Raw genomic sequence first — 19388 nt, forward strand, 5'->3', positions numbered from 1 at the left:
TTCCGGAAAGAGCCGAAGGAGGCACCGGAAGGAAGAGCCGATCGGTGTCGGAGCGGGTCCGGAAGCATCCGAAGCAGGGTGTGGGTGTCCCTCGAGGGGCGTCGGAAAGAGCCGAAGCGGTGTCGGAAAGAGCCGAAGGGGGAACCGGAAGCGTGCGCAAGCGGTGCCGGGAAGGGTGTCGGTGTCGGCGGTCAGGCAAGATGGCGGACGGGGAGGAGGTGACGCTGGACGGGAGGCCGCTGCATCTGCTGCGGGTGGCGGACCTGAAGGCGGCCCTGGAGCAGCGCGGGCTGGCCAAGAGCGGGCAGAAGAGCGCGCTCGTAAAGCGCCTGCGCGGGGTGAGCGGCACCGGGGAACGGGGAACGGGGACCGGGGGGGGGAAACCGAGCGGTAACGGGTGCGCATGCGCCGTGCGGACGCCGCTTCGCCTCAGGGTTCCCGCCAAGGGAGGAGAGGGAAGTGAGGTGAAAAGGGGGGGGTGGGGGGGAAAAGGGGCGTTTTGGGGGGAAAGTGGGGGTTTGAGGTGAAAAGTGGGGTTTTGGGGGTAAAAGTGGTGTTTTTTGCAGCGGAAGTGGGGATTTGGGGGTAAAGAGTGGGGGTTTGAGGTAAAAAGTGGGGGTTTTGGGGTAAAAGTGGGGGTTTGAGGTAAAAAGTAGGGGTTTGAGGTAAAAAGGGGGGTTTTGGGGTTAAAAGGGGGGTTTGGGGTTGAAAGTAGTGGGTTTGAGGTAAAAAGTGGGGGGTTTGGGGTAAAAGTGGGGGTTTTGAGGTAAAAAGTGGGGTTTGAGGTAAAAGGGGGTTTTGAGGTAGAAGTGGGGGTTTTGGGGTGAAAGTGGTGGGCTTGAGGTAACAAGTGGGATTTTGAGGTAAAAAGTGGGGGTTTTGGGGTGGAAGTGGTGGGTTTGAGGTAAAAAGTGGTGGATTGAGGTGAAAAGTGGGGTTTTGGAGGTAAAAGTGGTGTTTTTTGGAGTGGAAGTGGGGGTTTTGGGGTAAAAAGTGGGGGTTTGGGGGTAAAAGTGGGGGTTTTGAGGTAAAAAGTGGGGGTTTGGGGGGAAAGTGGGGGTTTTGGGGGAAAGTGGGGGTTTTGGGGTTGAAAGTGGGGTTTTGGGGTTTGAGGTAAAAAGGTTTTTTTTGGGGGTGGAAGTGGGTTTGAGGTAAAAAGTGGGGGGTTGGGGTAAAAAGTGGGGGTTTTGGGGGTAAAAGTGGGGGTTTGAGGTAAAAAGTGGGGGGTTTCGGGTAAAAGTGGGGGTTTTGAGGTAAAAAGTGGGAGTTTGAGGTAAAAAGTGGGGTTTTGAGTTAAAAAGTAGGGGTTTTGGGGTGGAAGTGGTGGGTTTGAGGTGAAAAGTGGGGTTTGGGGGTAAAAGTGTTTTTTGGAGTGGAAGTGGGGGTTTGGGGGTAAAAAGTTGGGGTTTGAGGTAAAAAGTGGGGGTTTGGGGGTAAAAGTGGGGGTTTGAGGTAAAAAGGGGGGTTTTGAGGTAAAAGTGGGGGTTTTTGGGGGAAAGTGGGGGTTTGAGGTAAAAAGGTTTTTTTTGGGGGTGGAAGTGGTGGGTTTGAGGTAAAAAGTGTGGGTTTTGGGGGAAAGTGGGGGTTTTGGGGTTGAAAGTGGGGTTTTGGGGTTGAAAGTGGGGTTTTGGGGTAAAAAGTGGGGTTTTGAGGTAAAAAGTGGGGGGTTGAGGTAAAAAGTGGGGGGTTTGGGGTGGAAGTTGGGGTTTTGAGGTAAAAAGTGGGGGTTTGAGGTAAAAAGTGGGGGGTTGGAGTGGAAGTTGGGGTTTTGAGGTAAAAAGTGGGGGTTTGAGGTAAAAAGTTTTTTTTTGGGGGTGGAAGTGGTGGGTTTGAGGTTAAAAGTGTGGGTTTTGGGGTAAAAGTGGTGGGCTTGAGGTAAAAAGTGGGGGTTTTGGGGTAAGTGGGGGTTTTGAGGTAAAAAGTGGGGTTTTGAGGTAAAAAGTGGGGGTTTTGGGGTGGAAGTGGTGGGTTTGAGGTAAAAAGTGGGGTTTGGGGGTAAAAGTGGGGGTTTTGAGGTAAAAAGTGGGGTTTTGGGGGTAAAAGTGCGGGTTTTGGGGAGGAAGTGGTGGGTTTGAGGTAAAAAGTGGGGTTTTGGGGGTAAAAGTGGTGGTTTTGGGGTGGAAGTGGTGGGTTTGAGGTAAAAAGTGGGGTTTTGGGGGTAAAAGTGGGGGGTTTGGGGAGGAAGTGGTGGGTTTGAGGTAAAAAGTGGGTTTTAGGTAAAAAGTGGTTTTTTGGGGTAAAAGTGTGGGGTTTGGGGTGGAAGTGGTGGCTTGAGGTAAAAAGTGGTGGGTTTGAGGTAAAAAGTGGGAGTTTTGGGGTAAAAGAGGATGTTTTGTGGTAAAAAGTGCTGCTTTTAGGGTAAAGGGGGTGGTCTGGGGTAAAAGTGGTGGGGTTTTGGGCTAAAAGTGGTGGTTTCTGCGAATTTGATGGGATTTGGGGGTGAAAGTGATGGTTTATGGGAGTTTGGGAGAGATTTTTGAGGTAAAAGTTGCAGTTCTGGGCAGTTTGAGGGGGTTTTGGGCTGAAAGCGGTGCTTTTGGCGAGTTTTGGGAGGATTTTGAGGGAAAAGTTGCACTTTTGGGGAGGTTGAGGATGTTTTTGAGGGAAAAGTGGCGGTTTTCAGGAGTTTGAGTTAAAAGTGGTGTTTTTGGGGGGTTCGAGGGAGGTTTTGGGGTAAAAGTTTCAGTTTGGGGCAGTTTGAGGGCTCTTTTGAGTTAAAAGTGCTGGGTTTGGGGTTATTTGGGGTAAAAGTGGCAGTTTTGGGGCAGTTCGAAGGGAATTTGAGGTAAAAGTAATGGTTTTGGACATCCTGATTTGTTTTTTGGGGGGGAAAGTGGTGATTTTGGGGCCTTTTAAAGGTGCTTTGAATGTGTTTGAGGTAAAAGTGGTGGGTTTGGCAGCATGAGCTTTAATTTGAGGTAAAAATCACTGTTTTGGGTGGTTTGTGGCGGGATTTGGGAGGAAAAAGTGTTATTTTGGGCAATTTGGGACCATTTTTGATGTCAAAATGAAGTTTTTTGAGTTAAAATCTGCAGTTTTGGGGAATTTTGACCTAAAAAATCCATTTTGATCTTAAAAATCCCATTTTTGGCCGCTTTGTGCCCAAATTTGAGCTCAAAAGTTGTGTTTTCAGCGCATTCTGAGGTGGGTTTCAGGTAAAACTTGTGCTTTGCGGGGGAATTTGAGGTAAAAAAAAACATTTTTAGCCAATCTATGAAGGGATTTGGGTGTTTTTGACCGCTTGGGCTGGAATTTGAGCCCAGATCCCTGGATTTGGTGCTATTTGAGCCAGAAACCTCTTTCTGGGCTCGATTTCAGGTGAAACCCCATCATTTTGGTGTCGTTTTGGCCTCAAAGCTGCTTTTTTGAGGCCAAACTTCCAACGTTTTATGTAGAAAACCCCATGTTTTGAGCTTGTGGGCTTAGATTCGGGTTTAAATCTGCTACTTTTGGGTCTAGCGCGTTAAGGGTGGGTGCATAGGGGTTGAAAAGACCCCAAACCACCCCGAATCACCCCAAAACAGGCGCTGATGCTCGAGAACCTCCAGAAGCACTCGACCCCTCACGCCACTTTCCAGCCCAATTCCCAGGTGAGAACAGCCCCAAAACCGCCCCCAACCCCCCCGGAAACACCTCGAAAGGCTTCGAGGCGCCCCAAATGCCCCGAAACGGTTGTTTTTTGCCCCAAAGATGGGCGAGGAGATGAGCCAGAACAGCTTCATCAAGGAGTACCTGGAGAAGCAGCAGGAGCTGCTGCAGCAGCGCCTGGAGCGGGAGGCGCGCGAGGCCGAGGCCGAGGGTCAGCACAGCCCCAAAACCGCCCCAAAGTGACCCAAAACCGCCCCCAAATGAGCCCAAAATGAGCCAAAAAATGCTCTTTTTGGGGATGGCCCCAAAACAGGAGCTGGGAAGAGCGGCCCCGCAGCAAAGGAGCAGCAGGAGGAGGAAGGGGAGAGGAAGGTGAAGGGAGCCCCCCCATTGCACCCCATAGAACCCCATTGATCCCCCATTGAATCACATTGAACCCCATAGAGCCCCACTGATCCCCCATTGAATCACATTGCACCCCATAGAGCCCCATTGATCCCCCATTGAATCACATTGAACCCCATAGAGCCCCACTGATCCCCCATTGAATCACATTGCACCCCATAGATCCCCCATTGAATCACATTGAACCCCATAGAGCCCCACTGATCCCCCATTGAATCACATTGCACCCCATAGAGCCCCATTGTTCCCCCATTGAATCACATTGAACCCCATAGAGCCCCATTGATCCCCCATAGAGCCCCACTGAACCCCATAGAGCCCCACTGAACCCCATTTAGACCCACTTGAACCCCATAGAGCCCTATTGAACCCCCATTTACATGCCACTGAACCCCATAGAGTCCCATTAGACCCCATTGAGCCCCCATTTACACCCCATTGGACCCCATTGACCCTCATTTAGACTCCATTGAACCCCCATTGCACACCACAGAGGCCCATTGAACCCCATTTAGACCCAGTTGAACACCATAGAGCCCCATTAAACCCCATTGAATGCCTTTAGCTCCCATTGAACCCCCATTAGACCCTATAGAGAACTATTGAAGCCCATTTAGACCCCATTGAACCCCATTGAGCCCCCATTGCACACCGTAGAGCCCCACTGAACCCCATTTAGACTCCATTGAATCCCCATTGAGCAACATAGAGCCCCACTGAACCCCATAGAGCCCCATTGAAGCCCATTTAGACCCACTTGAACCTCCATTGCACACCACAGAGCCCCACTGAACCCCATTTAGACTCCATTGAACCCCACTGAACCCCATAGAGCCCCACTGAACCCCATAGAGCCCCATTGAAGCCCATTTAGACCCACTTGAACCCCCATTGCACACCACAGAGCCCCACTGAACCCCATTTAGACTCCATTGAATCCCCATTGAACCCCATAGAGCCCCACTGAACCCCATAGAGCCCCATTGAAGCCCATTTAGACCCACTTGAACCTCCATTGCACACCACAGAGCCCCACTGAACCCCATTTAGACTCCATTGAATCCCCATTGAACCCCATAGAGCCCCACTGAACCCCATTGAGCCCCCCTGAAGCCCATTTAGACCCACTTGAACCTCCATTGCACACCACAGAGCCCCACTGAACCCCATTTAGACTCCATTGAATCCCCATTGAACCCCATAGAGCCCCATTGAAGCCCATTTAGACCCACTTGAACCCCCATTGCACACCACAGAGCCCCACTGAACCCCATTTAGACTCCATTGAATCCCCATTGAACCCCATAGAGCCCCATTGAAGCCCATTTAGACCCACTTGAACCCCATTTCCCCCCCATTAACCCCCATTTCCTCCCCCCCATTAACCCCCATTTCCCCCCCCCAGGCCCCTGCTCCCGCGGGGGGGGGTGATGAGGAAGAGGAGGACGAGGAGGAGGAGGAGGAGGAGGAAGGGGGGGGCGAGGAAGAGGAGGAGGAGGAGGAGCCTCCTCCTCCCCAGGGGGCCCCCCCCCAGCCGGACCCGGCTCCCCCCGAGCAGGAGCCCCCCCCCATTGCTCCCCATGGCGGGGAGGGAGCCCCCAAGAAGGAGGAGGAGGATGATGAAGGGGAGGAAGGGGAAGGGGGGGGCCCCCCCCGGCCGCCATCTTTGTCGCCCCCCCGGCCGCCATCTTTGTCTCCCCCTCGGCTGCCATCTTCAGCCTCATCCCCAGGGAGGAAGGTGAGTGTATTGGGGGGGTGGTGGGGGTGGTGGTCATGTGATCTCACCTGGGTCATGTGACCACACTGACTCTGTTCCCCCCCCCCCCAGGATGAAGCCGAGGGTGAGGGAGGGGGTGAGATCCCCGGAGCCCCCGTGGAGCCCCATAGGTGAGAGATGGGGGGGCCCTATAGGGCTGGGGGGGTTATATAGGGATGGGGGGGTTATATATGGGGTCTATAGGGGGGATATGGGGTCTATGGGGGGCATATGGGGTGGGGGGGTTATATATGGGGTCAATGGCAGGGGTTATGGGGTCTATGGGGGGAATATGGGGTGGAGGCTTCATACATGGGGTCTACGGTGGGGGTTATGGGGTCTATGGGGGGGATATGGGGTGGGGGCTTCATACATGGGGTCTGTGGTGGGGGTTATGGGGTCTATGGGGGGGATATGGAGTGGGGGGTTATATATGGGGTCTGTGGCAGGGGTTATGGGGTCTATGTGGGGGGATATGGGGTAGAGGGGTTATATATGGGGTCTATGTGGGGATATGGGGTGGGGGCTTCATACATGGGGTCTATGGTGGGGGTTATGGGGTCTATGGGGGGATATAGAGTGGGGGGTTATATATGGGGTCTATGGCAGGGGTTATGGGGTCTATGGGGGGATATGGGGTGGGGGCTTCATACATGGGGTCTATGGGGGGGAATATATGGGGTCTGTGTGGGGGGTTATGGGGTCTATGGTGGGGATATGGGGTGGGGGGTTATATGTGGGGTCTGTGGGGGGGTTCTAGGGTCTATGGGGGGCATATGGGTCTGTTGTGTGTGTGGGGGTGTCTCTATATAGGGTGTATGGGGAGGTATAGGATGTCGGGGGCTCTATATATGGGTCTGTGGGGGATCTATGGGGGTGTTGGGGTCCCTGGGGGCATTAAGGGGGGTCTGTAGGGCTGGCTGTGGGGTCCCTGTGTGGACCTAGGGGGGATGTGTGGGTCTATGGTGGTGTTTATGGGGTCCTTATGGGGCACTATAGGGTACCTATGGGGGGTGTGTGTGCGCGCCGGGTTCCATCTCTGTGTCCTATGGAGTCTGTATGGGGTCCCATGACTGTTTGTAGGTGCTTATGGTTCTCTATAGGGTGGCTGTAGGTGCTTGTGGGGTGTCTATTGGTGCTCCATGGGGTCTCTGTTGGTTCCTATAGTTGTGTGTAGAGTGTCTATGGGGTCTGTATAGGTCCCAGGGGGTGTCTATAGGGTCCCAGGGGGTGTCTATAGGAGCCTCTGGTGTCTCTTCCCTATAGAAGCCTGTGGGTGTTTGTAGGGTCTCTATAGGGTCCATATGGATGCCTGTAGGTTTCTATAGGGTGTCTGTAGGGTGCTGTGGGGCGTTGTGGGTGTCTGTAAGTCCTTATAGGCTCCCTCGGGATGTTTATAGGTGCTTGTGGGTGTCTGTATGTGCCCTATAGGTCCCTATGGGTGTCTGTAGGTCTCTATAGGGTGTCCTTGGAGTCACTATAGGTGTCTGTGGGGTCTCTATGGGTGTCTATAGGTCTCTATAGGATTCCTATGGGCATCTGCAGGGTCCCTGTAGGTGTTTGTGGGTCTCTATTGGGTGTTGATAGGGTCTGTATGGGTTTCTATAGGTACTTATGGGTCTCTATAGGGTTCGTATGGGTGTCTGTGGCTTTCCATAGGATTCCTATGAGCATCTAAGGTGTCTTATAGACACTTATAGGTGTCTATAGGTTTCTGTAGGATATCTATAGGGTCTGTATGGGCTGTGGTAGGTATGTATATGGTGCATGTGGGTGCCTATAGGTTCCTATAGGATGTCTATAGGGTATTTATAGGGTCTGTATGGGGTGTTGTAGGTATCTATAGGGTTTCTATGGGTTCGTATAGGGTGTATGTAGGGCATCTATAGGGTCTGTATGGGTTGTTGTAGGTATCCGTAAGGTTTTTATGCATTCCTATAGGGTGTCTGTTGGGGATCTATAGGGTGTGTATGGGTTGTTGTAGGTATCTATAGGGTGCCTATGGGTGTCTCTAGGTTCCTATAGAGTGCCTATAGGGTATCTATAGGGTGTGTACGGGTTGTTGTAGGTATCTATGGAGTGCCTATGGGTGTCTCTAGGTTCCTGTAGAGTGCCTATAGGGTATCTATAGGGTGTGTACGGGTTGTTGTAGGTATCTGTAAGGGTTCTATGGGTTCTTACAGGGTTTCTATAGGCTCCCATAGGATGTCTATAGGGTATCTATAGGGTTCTTATGGGGTATCTATAGGGTATTTATAGGATATCTAGAGGGTTCCTCTGGGGTATTTATAGGGTTTCTATAGGGTGTCTATAGGGTATCTATAGGGTTCCTATGGGGTATCTATAGGGTATCTGTAGGATGTCTATGGGGTGTCTATAGGGTATCTATAGGGTGTCTATAGGGTATCTATAGGGTTCCTATGGGGTATCTATAGGGTATCTATAGGATATCTAGAGGGCTCCTATGGGGTATTTATAGGGTTTCTATAGCGTGTCTATAGGGTATCTATAGGGTTCCTATGGGGTGTTTATTGGGTGTCTATAGGATGTCTATAGGGTATTTATAGGGTGTCTATAGGGTTCCTATGGGGTATCTCTAGGATGTTTATAGTGTGTCTATAGGGTATCTATAGGGTGGCTATAGGGTATCTATAGGGTTCCTATGGGGTATTTATAGGGTGTCTATAGGGCATCTATAGGGTGTCTATAGGGTGTCTATAGGGTTCCTATGGGGTATCTCTAGGGTATCTATGGGTTTCCTATAGGGCATCTATAGGGTCTCTGTCTCCATGGCTCTGAGCTGCAGCCCCTCCCCCAGCCCCTCCCCCCCCCCCCCCCCACCGCGGGGGCTGCTGGGAAGGGCTCAAGATGGCGGCCGCGCCCGCCTGCGCCGGCCCCACACAATAGAGAGGGGAGGGGGTGAGTGCCCCGCGGCGCTATGGGGCGGCGATGGGGCAGGGGTGTCCCTATGGGCGCTATGGGGCTGGGGTGTTCCTATGGGCGCTATGGGGCAGGGATGTTCCTATGGGGTGCTATGGGGCAGGGGTGTTCCTATGGGCGCTATGGGGCAGGGGTTTTCCTACGGGGCTGGGATACCTCGCTATGGGGGTGTGTGGGGGGGAATGTATGGGACTGGGAAGGGGCCCTGGGGTGTCTATGGGGCAGGGATGCGGTGCTATGGGGCGTGTGTGTGGCTTCTCTGCGGGGCTCTATGGGGGATGTGTGGGGCAGGGAGCCCCATTTAGCGTCTCCATGGGGCAGGAAGCTCCTGTTTGGCGGCTCTATGGAGGGCAATGGGGCAGAGACCCACAGTTAAGGAGCCCTATGGGGTGTCTGTGGGGCAGGGATCCACTGTTAAGGGCTTGTGTGGGGAATGCGTGGGGCTGGGACCCCCACTTAGCGCTTCTATGGGGCAGGAAGCCCCTATTCAGCCCCTCTATGGGGCAGAGTGCCCCCCATAGGGTACCTATGGGGCAGCCCCACTGATCTCTGCCCCACAGCGAGGAGCCGCCGGTGCCCATGGAGCCGGGACCGCCCCCCCCAAGTGGGGGCTCCCCCCCCCCGAGTGCCCCCCCCGAGCGCCCCCCGGACCCTGAGGTAACATGGGGGAGGGGGGGAGATGTGGGGCAGAGGGGGGGGGACGGGCCCTGCCCCATGACCAACCCCTTGTGTCACTTATGGGGCGCCCCGTAGCGCCCATTGCAGCCTAAAGAGCCACCTATGGGGTACGTCATGGATGCAGCACCCCCATAGTTACTTATGGGGCACCCCACAGCGCCCAGTGAGGCCCGAAGGGTCACTTATGGGGCACCCCATAGCACTGCGGGCTCCTAGAGTCACTTACGAGGCACCCCATAGCATCAATGCCCCCCCCCATATTTGCTTATGGGGCACCCCATGGCAGCACCAACCCCCTCATAGTCATTTATGGGGGTGCCGTATAGCACCAGCCCCCCCTCCATAATCAGTTATGGGGCGCCCCACAGTTACGGGGCCCGTTTCCACTGGGGGGGCAGCCCCCGCCATGCTTTAGTGGGTGCCCCACAGCAGCCTGAGCCCCACAGTCGCCCCACAGCAACACCCCATTGACCTCTGGGGCGCCCCACACATGCCCCCCCCCAAGCCCCCTTACTTGGGGGGCGCCCCCCAAGTCAGGACCCCCCAACGTCTCTCTTTTGGGCACCCAGCGCTGGCTCAAAGGACCCCCCGGACCCCCCCCAAGGCCTCACTTGGGGGGCATCCAGCACCCGATGGAGCCGCGGGACCCCCAAGTGTGGGGGGTCACCCCACGGAGCAGGCCGGGACCCACAAGTGCCATGGGGGGCACCCCAGCGGTGGCTGGGACCCATAAGTGCCGTGTGGGGCAGGCCGTGGATCGCATATGGGGCGCCCTACGGATGTGTGGGGTAGCCGATGGAGCTCCTATGGGGCAGCTGATGGACCTCTGGGACCCATAACAAACCCTATGGGGCACCCTATGGATTGAGCTGGGACCCACAAGTGCCACGTGGGGCAGCCTTCAGAGCTCTGCACCCATAACAAGTCACGTGGGGCAGCCTATGGACGTGTGGGGCACCCTGTGGATCTCCTGTGGGGCAGCCTATGGATGTGTGGGGCACCCCATGGATCTCTTACGGGGCAGCCTATGGACCTCGGGGACCCACAGGTGCCATGTGGGGCACCCTGTGGCCATCTGTGACCCTCGGCTTCACTTATGGGGCAGCTGATGGACCTCTGGGACCCATAACAAGCCTTATGGGGCGCTCCATGGATCAGTCCGTGACCCACAAGTGCCACGTGGGGCAACCTACTGAAACCTGTGACCCCCAGCCTCACTTACGGGGCATCCAGTGGACCTCTGTGACCCACAAGTACCATGTGGGGCGCCCCACGTGTCTCCTGTGGGGCAGCCTCTGGACATATGTGACCCCCAAGTTCACTTAGGGGGCGCCCCACTGATTGCCAGGACTTAACAAGTTGCATGGGGGGCACTTTCGTGACTCCCAGGCTCACTTATGGGTCAGCCCGTGGACCTCAGTGACCCCAGCCTGACTTATGGGGCACCCCAAGAATACTCCAAGGCCCCCGAGTTCACTTATGGGGCAGCCAATGGACTTCGACACCCCCCAGTCTCACCTGTGGGGCACCCTATGCTCTCTCTCCATGACCCTCAACCCCACCTGTGGGGCAGCCAATGGACCTCAGGGACCCCAAACTTCACTTATGGGGCAGCCCGTGGAGACTCCGCAACCGAGCAGCTCGCTTATGGGGCAGCCAATGGACTTTACTGCCCCCCCAACCTCATGGGGCAGCCCAAGGACCTCAGTGACCCCCAAGTTCACTTGTGGGGCAGCCAGTGGACTTTCACAACACCCAACCCCACTTAAGGAGCAGCCAATGGACCTCAGTGAACCTTCTTCACCCCGCACTTATGGGGCAGCCAATGGACCTCAGTGACCCTTCTTTGCCCCGCGCTTATGGGGCAGCCCGTGGACCTCGGTTATCCCCAAGTTCACATATGGGGCAGCCAGTGGACCTCAGTGACTTTTCTTCACCCCACACTTAGGGGGCAGCCAATGGACCTCAATGACCCTTCTTTGCCCCGTGCTTATGGGGCAGCCCATGGACCTCAGTTATCCCCAAGTTCACATATGGGGCAGCCAGTGGACCTCAGTGACCTTTCTTCACCCCACACTTATGGGGCAGCCAGTGGACTTTCACAACGCCCAACCCACTGTGTGGGGCAGCCAATGGACCTCAGTGACCCTTCTTCACCCCACACTTACGGGGCAGCCCATGGACCTCAGTGATCCCCACGTTCTCTTATGGGGCACCCTATGGACTTCAGTGACCCCCAGGCTCACTTATGGGGCACCCTATGGACCTCACTGACCCTTCACCCCCCGCTTGTGGGGCAGCCCATGGACCTTAGTGACCCCCCCACCTCACTTATGGGGCAGCACATGGACATCTCTGACCCCCATCTTCTCTTATGGGGCACCCATTGGACCTCAGTGACCCCCAAGTTCACTTATGGGGCACCCCACGGACGCGCCGGACGCCCCCCCCACACCGGAGGTCACTTATGGGGCAGCCCCATAGAGGGGGAGGGTGGGAGGGTGCCAAGGGGAAGGAGGGGAGGGGGAGGAGTGAGTGAGGAGGGGGCGGAGCCTGCGTGGCCCCGCCCCCTGCGCTGACGTCAGCCCCGCCCTCGCTCCTGATTGGGGCGTGTTTCCCCCCCTCCCCTCTGTCCCCAGAGCCCCGCCCGGCCCAAGGCCTTCAAGAGGAAGATCAGCGTCGTCTGTGAGCAGGGGGCGGGGCCTCAAGGGGGCGTGGCCAAGGGGAGGGCCAATCGGGTGGGGTGGGGTGGAAAGGGGGCGGGGTTAATGGGATGGGGGGTGGAGCTTAACGCGGGGTGGGCGGGGCTCTGCGCTCCGTGCGCCGACCAATGGGAGCGCGGCTGCTGCTTGGCTCCGGCAGGGGGCGCTACAACGGCGGAGGCGGGCGCGCTGCCTCCAGCAAGCTCCGCCCCCTTCCCCCTACCCCGCCCCTTTACGTGTCTGTGCACGCAGCGGCCGCCAGGGGGAGCTCGGAAGCGGAGGGCGGGGCCGGGGCGGCGCCGGGGGGCACCCGCAAGCGGCGCTGGGGCAGCAGCACCGGCGCCCCCAAGCGCCCGTCCATCAGCATCACCACCGAGAGCCTCAAGGTGAAGCCTCCCTGGAGCGACCCCATAGGCCAACCCCTATTGACCCACCCCATAGAACATCCCCTATAGGCTACCCCCTATAGCCCCCATAGGCCAACCCCTACTGACCCACCCCATAGAACATACCCTATAGGCTACCCCCTATAGCCCCCATAGACCGCCCCCTATAGGACATCCCCTATAGGCTACACCCTATAGCCCCCATAGACCACCCCTTATAGATGCCCCATAGCCCACCTTATAGACCCCCCTATAGACCACCTCCTATAGACCCCCCCATAGATGACCCCCTATAGACCACCCCCCATATACCACCCCCTCATAGACCCCACCATAGACCACCCCCATAAATCTCCCCCCATAGACCACCCCCTATAGACACCCCCTATAGACCACCCCCTATAGACCCCCCTCATTGACCCTACCATAGACCACCCCCATAAATCCCCCCCCATAGACCACTGCCTATGCCTATAGACATGGACCCCCCATACCCCACCATGCCCTATAGGCTTCTCCCATAGACCACACCCCTATATGACCCCTCCATTGACCCCCGCATAGACCACCCCTGTAGACCCCCCTCACCCCATAACTGCCCCCCCCATGGCAGAGCCTGATCCCGGAGATGAAGGCGGAAGCGGTGGTGGAGCTGCACCCGGAAGAGGAGGAGGAGGAGGAGGAAGAGGAAGAAGAGCGGCCAATGGAGATGGAGGAGGAGGAAGGGGGGGGCAAAGGAGGGGGGGGAGGAGGAGGAGGAGGAGGGGGCGTGGCCTCGGGACACGCCCCCTTGCCCCTCCCGCCGCCCCCCCTGCTGGGGCTGCCCCATCACCACCATCACCATCACCTGCACCATCACCATGGCAACAACCCCCCCCTCAAGATCTGCCGCACCGTCACCCAGGTAACCATGGACCCCCCCCCCACATCCCATAGCCCCCATTCAGCACCATTGCCCCCCCTGACCACGTGACTCTGACCCCCATCACTCCCCCCCGCTTTAGGATGTGCCCCCTGAGAACGGCCGTCGTCATGACAACGACCCCGAGGGCACAGAGGAGGAGGGGAGGAGCCGTGGAGAGGCACCGCCCCCTGCAGGTGCTGGCCCCGCCCCCTCGGCCCAGGCCCCGCCCCCCGCGGAGGGAGCGCCGCCCCCTGCTGGCACGGAGGGGGAAGTGAAGAGAGGTGAGAGGGGGCTCTATGGGGCTGTAACAGCCTATAGGGGGTCTGGAGGGGTCTATAAGGGGCATATAATGGGGCTGTAATGGGTCTGTAATGGGTCTGTGGCGGTCTGTAGGGGTTTATAATGGTTTATAGTGGGTCTATAATGCTCTGCAGTGGGTCTGGTGGCATATACTGGGTGTATAATGGTCTATAATGGTCTATAATGGTTCTATAATGACATAGTGGGTCTATAGCAGCATAGAATGGGTTCATAATGGGATATAATGGCACTACAGTATCATATAATGATATATAATGGTCTATAGTGGGGCTATAATGGTCTATAATGCTCTGCAGTGGGTCTGTGGTGGCATATACTGGGTGTATAATGGTCTATAATGGTTCTATAATGACGTATAGTGGGTCTGTAGCAGCATAGAATGGGTTCACAATGGGATATAATGGCACTGCACTACTATATAATGATATATAATGGTCCATACTCGGTCTATAATGGTCTATAATGCTGTGCAGTGGGTCTGGGGTGGCATATACTGGGTGTATAATGGTCTATAATGGTTCTATAATGACGTATAGTGGGTCTGTAGCAGCATAGAATGGGTTCACAATGGGATATAATGGCACTGCACTACTATATAATGATATATAATGGTCCATACTCGGTCTATAATGGTCTATAATGCTGTGCAGTGGGTCTGGGGTGGCATATACTGGGTGTATAATGGTCTATAATGGTTCTATAAAGACGTATAGTGTGTCTGTAGCAGCATAGAATGGGTTCACAATGGGATATAATGGCACTGCACTACTATATAATGATATATAATGGTTTATAGTGGGGCTATAATGGTCTGTAATGCTCTGCAGTGTGTCTGGTGGCATATACTGGGTGTCTAATGGTCTATAATGGTTCTATAATGGTCTATAATGACGTATAGTGGGTCTATAGCAGCATAGAATGGGTTCATAATGGGATATAATGGCACTACAGTATCATATAATGATATATAATGGTTATAGTGGGTCTATAATGGTCTATAATGCTCTGCAGTGGGTTTGTAATAATCTATATTGAGTCTATAATGGGTCTATAATGGGTGTATACTGGTCTGTGCTGGTCTGTAATGGTTTCTATGGGGTCTCTGCTGCAGGGGACCCCCCCCGCCGGGCCCGGGGTGGGGTGGGGCTGGTGCTGCCAGTGGATGACCCCGTGCGGGCGGGGCCCAACCGCCCCTCCCCCCCCCGCGCCCGCCCCTCCCCCATCGTGCATCTCTGCAACCTTGTGAGTGACGTCAGCGGTCCCGGGGGGTGCTATGGGGTGATATAGGGTTGCTATGGGGTGATATAGGGTGGCTATGGGGTGATATGGGGTGGCTATGTGGCGATACGTGGTGGCTGTGGGGTGATATGGGGTGTCTATGGAGCACTGTGGGGTGGCTATGGGGCGATACTGGGTGGCTATGGGGCGATAGAGGGTGTCTATGGAGCACTGTGGGTGGCTATGGGGCGATATGGGGTGTCTATGGAGCACTGTGGGGTGGCTATGGGGCACTATGGCGTGATAAGGGCTGGCTATGGGGGGTACAGGCAGCGGGTTGCTGTGCATCTACCAGGGGGTGGTATAGTGCCGGAGAGGGGTGGGGTCAGCCAAGGACACGCCCCCTCTGCCCTATGGGGGGCTCTGTGGGTCTCTATGGGGCTCTGTGGGTTCCTATGGGTCGCTATGGGGTGGAGCTGCCCCACAGCTTTGCCCCACATCTCCCCCCCCCCAGGTGCGCCCCTTCACCCTGGGGCAGCTGAAGGAGCTCTTGGGGCGCACGGGGCGGCTGCGAGAGGACGGCTTCTGGATCGACCGCATCAAGTCCCACTGCTACGTCACGGTATGGGGCCCTGTGGGGTGCCTGTGGGGCTCTATGGGTCCCTATGGGGTGCCTGTGGGTCCCTATGGGTCCTTACCTTTGCTTTTGCCCCCAGTACTGCTCCGTGGAGGAGGCCGTGGCCACCCGCAATGCCCTGCACGGGGTCAAGTGGCCTCAGTCCAACCCCAAAGTGCTGGTTGCTGACTTTGCCGAGCAGGAGGAGGTGTGGGGCAGCGCCGGGGGGCACTTAGGGGTCTGAGGGCGGACTTGTGGGGCTCTATGGGTCACTTTATGGGGCTCTGTGGGTCTCTGTGGGTCACTTGTGAGTGTCTGTGGGTCACGTATGGGTCCTGGGTGTCACTTCTGGGTACTTACACCTCTCTATTTATCACTTACGGGTGCGTATGGCTCCTTATGGGTCGCTATGGGTCTTTATGGGTCCCTGTGTATTCCTGTGTGTCTTTGTGGGTCCCTATGGGTCACTTAATGGTCCTGGGGTGGTCACTTAGGGGTTTGGGAGGTCACTTACGGTCTCTGTGATTCACTAATGGGTTCCTATGGGTCGTTATGGGTCCCTATGTGTCATTATGGGTCCCTATGAGTCCTTCTGGCTCCCTGTGTCAGTTATGGGTCTCTATGGGTCCCTATGGGTCACTTCTGGGTCTCTATGGTTCCCTGTGGGTAACTTCTGGGTCCCTATGGGTCACTTCTGGGTCTCTATGGATCCCTGTGGGTCTCTGTGGGTCACTTCTGGGTCTCTATGGATCCCTGTGGGTCTCTATGGGTCACTTCTGGGTCTCTGTGGGTCCCTGTGGGTCCCTATGGGTCACTTATGGGTCTCTTGTGGGTCCCTATGGGTCACTTCTGGGTCTCTATGGATTCCTGTGGGTCCCTATGGGTCACTTATGGGTCTCTTGTGGGTCCCTATGGGTCACTTCTGGGTCTCTATGGATCCCTGTGGGTCCCTATGGGTCACTTATGGGTCCCTGTGGGTCCCTATGGGTCCCTATGGGTCACTTCTGGGTCTCTATGGATCCCTGTGGGTCCCTATGGGTCACTTATGGGTCTCTGTGGGTCCCTATGGGTCACTTATGGGTCTCTCTCTCTCCCCACAGCTCGACTTCCACCGGGGGCTGCTCCCGGATCGCCTGGAGGGGGGAGAGGAGCCCCCCCCGGGGTCATGCCCCCAAGGCCGGGGGGCGTGTCCAGGGGGCGTGTCCGGGCCGGGCCGCAGCCAATCACAGTGGGCGGAGCGGGAGCGGGAGATGGAGCGGCGGGAGCGGGCGCGGGGGGAGCGGGAGTGGGACCGGGACAAGGGCGCTGTCCCGGCGGCCCCGCCCCCGACCTCCGCAGGCCCCGCCCCCTCCAGCCCGGGACACGCCCCCTCGGCCGGGGGGACACGCCCCCTGGGCGCCGGACACGCCCCCTCGGCGCGGGAGCCCCGCCCCCGGCACCGGCAGCCAATGGCAGAGAAGGACAGGGCGGGGCGGGGCTCCAGGGAGGGGCGGGGGGAAAAGAAAGGTGAGGGGCGGGGCTTTAAAGGGGGGCGGGGCTATGGGGGAAGGGAGGAGCTGGGTGGGCGGGGCTTAAATTGGGGGATCAATGGGAGGGAGTGTGCGGCAATGGGAGGGGGTTAGGGGTTCGGGGGGCGGGGCTTCCATAGGGCTCCATGGGGTGATGCTATGGGGCTGACCCCCTTTGCCCCCCCTCTCCCCATAGAGAAGCCCCCCGAGGAGCCCCCCGCCAAGCTGCTCGATGACCTCTTCCGCAAGACCAAGGCAGCGCCCTGCATCTATTGGCTGCCGCTGACCGACACCCAGGTCAGGGGGCGGGGCTTCGCCCCACACCAACCAATGGCTGCCCCTTAATCCCCACTGCCCCTACTCCCATTGGCTGTCCCCCCAGGGCTTTAGTCCCGTCCCATTGGCTCGCACCACTTCCCTCAGTCACTCTGCTTTGCTTTAACCACGCCCCCTTTGCCATAACCCCTTCCTATTGGCTCAAGCCCTACTCCCAAGCCCACGCCCCCTTTGGCTTTAGCCACGCCCCCTGCCCTGGCCTCGCCCCCTTTGCCTTAACCCCTTCCCATTGGCCCCATGCCTTTCCATAGCCCTTCCCATTCACCTAAACCCAGCCCCCTTCCTCCTGCCACGCCCCTTCTGCCCTAACCACGCCCCTTTGCCTTAACCCCTTCCTATTGCCTCAAGCCCTACCCCATTGGCCACGCCCCCTTTGCCTGTAGCCACGCCCCCACCATTTCCCTCCCAGCCTTCCCGTTGCCCCAAACCCGCTCCGTTTCTCCCCAAACCCGCTCCGTTTCTCCCCAAACCCGCTCCGTTTTTCCCCAAACCCGCTCCGTTTCACCCCAAACCCGCTCCGTTTTTGCCCAAACCTGCTCCGTTTTGCCCCGTTTTTGCCCAAACCCTCTCCGTTTTGCCCCGTTTTTGCCCCAACCCGCTCCGTTTTGCCCCGTTTTTGCCCAAACCCTCTCCGTTTTGCTCCGTTTTTGCCCAAACCCGCTCCGTTTTGCTCCGTTTTTGCCCAAACCCGCTCCGTTTCACCCCAAACCTGCTCCGTTTCGCTGTGTTTCTCCCCAAACCCGCTCTGTTTTTGCCCAAACCCTCTCCGTTTCGCTCTGTTTCTCCCCAACCCCTCTCCGTTTCGCCCCGTTTTTGTCCAAACCCGCTCAGTTTCTCCCCAAACCCGCTCCGTTTCTCTCTGTTTCTCCCCAAACCTGCTCCATTTTTGCCCAACCCCGCTCCGTTTCGCCCCGTTTTTGCCCAAACCCGCTCCGTTTCTCCCCAAACCCGCTCCGTTTCTCCCCAAACCCGCTCCGTTTCACCCCAAACCCGCTCCGTTTCTCTCTGTTTCTCCCCAAACCTGCTCCGTTTTGCCCAAACCCGCTCCGTTTCGCTCCGTTTTTGCCCAAACCCGCTCCGTTTCACCCCAAACCTGCTCCGTTTCGCTGTGTTTCTCCCCAAACCCGCTCCGTTTCTTCCCAAACCTGCTCCGTTTTTGCCCAACCCCTCTCCATTTCGCCCCGTTTTTGCCCCAACCCCTCTCCGTTTCTCCCCGTTTTTGCCCAAACCCTCTCCGTTTCTCCCCGTTTTTGCCCCAACCTCACTCCGTTTCTCCCCAACCCGCTCCGTTTCGCCCCGTTTTTGCCCAAATCCTCTCAGTTTCTCCCCGTTTTTGCCCCAACCCTCCCCGTTTTTGCCCAAATCCTCTCAGTTTCTCCCCGTTTTTGCCCCAACCCCGCTCCGTTTCGCCCCGTTTCTCCCCAAACCCTCTCAGTTTCTCCCCGTTTTTGCCCCAACCCCTCTCCGTTTCGCCCCGTTTTTGCCCAAATCCTCTCCGTTTCTCCCCGTTTTTGCCCCAACCCCGCTCCGTTTCTCCCCAAACCTGCTCCATTTTTGCCCCAACCCCGCTCCGTTTCGCCCCGTTTTTGCCCAAATCCTCTCCGTTTCTCCCCGTTTTTGCCCCAACCCCGCTCCGTTTCTCCCCAAACCCGCCCCGTTTTTGCCCAAACCCTCTCCGTTTCGCCCCGTTTTTGCCCAAATCCTCTCCGTTTCTCCCCGTTTTTGCCCAAATCCTCTCCGTTTCTCCCCGTTTTTGCCCAACCCTCCCCGTTTCTCCCCGTTTTTGCCCCAACCCTCCCCGTTTCTCCCCGTTTTTGCCCAACCCCTCTCCGTTTCTCCCCGTTTTTGCCCAACCCTCCCCGTTTCTCCCCACCCCGCAGTTCGTGCAGAAGCAGGCCGAGCGAGCCGCCCGGGCCCGGGAGCGGGAGCGCCGCCGCAAGGAGCAGGAGGAGGAGGAGCAGCGCCAGCAGCAGCAGCAGCAGCAGCAGCAGCAGCGCGGGGCCCCGCCCCCGGCCTCGTCACGTGACAAG

The 19388-nt window shown here is 57.0% G+C and overlaps 1 protein-coding gene across 1 annotated transcript; it reads left to right on the forward strand.

The window, feature by feature from the left end:
* Window positions 1-191: 191 nt before the first annotated feature.
* ACIN1 (apoptotic chromatin condensation inducer 1) lies at window positions 192-19321 on the forward strand (the record flags this gene model as incomplete). The annotated part of the gene is made up of 17 exons (XM_062618802.1): window positions 192-338; window positions 3525-3590; window positions 3691-3799; window positions 3902-3960; window positions 5399-5731; window positions 5822-5880; window positions 9250-9346; window positions 12007-12052; window positions 12322-12455; window positions 13069-13359; window positions 13460-13640; window positions 14792-14922; window positions 15413-15520; window positions 15615-15722; window positions 16615-17020; window positions 17219-17319; window positions 19239-19321. Coding segments are annotated over exons 1-17 (2450 nt in total), but the record flags the coding sequence as incomplete, so codon positions are not given.
* Window positions 19322-19388: the final 67 nt, after the last annotated feature.

The sequence above is a fragment of the Pezoporus occidentalis genome, unplaced genomic scaffold (genome assembly GCF_034315485.1).
Source record: "Pezoporus occidentalis ecotype Australia unplaced genomic scaffold, CSIRO_AGI_Poc_V1 ctg2032, whole genome shotgun sequence".
Classification (NCBI taxonomy): Eukaryota; Metazoa; Chordata; class Aves; order Psittaciformes; family Psittacidae; genus Pezoporus; species Pezoporus occidentalis.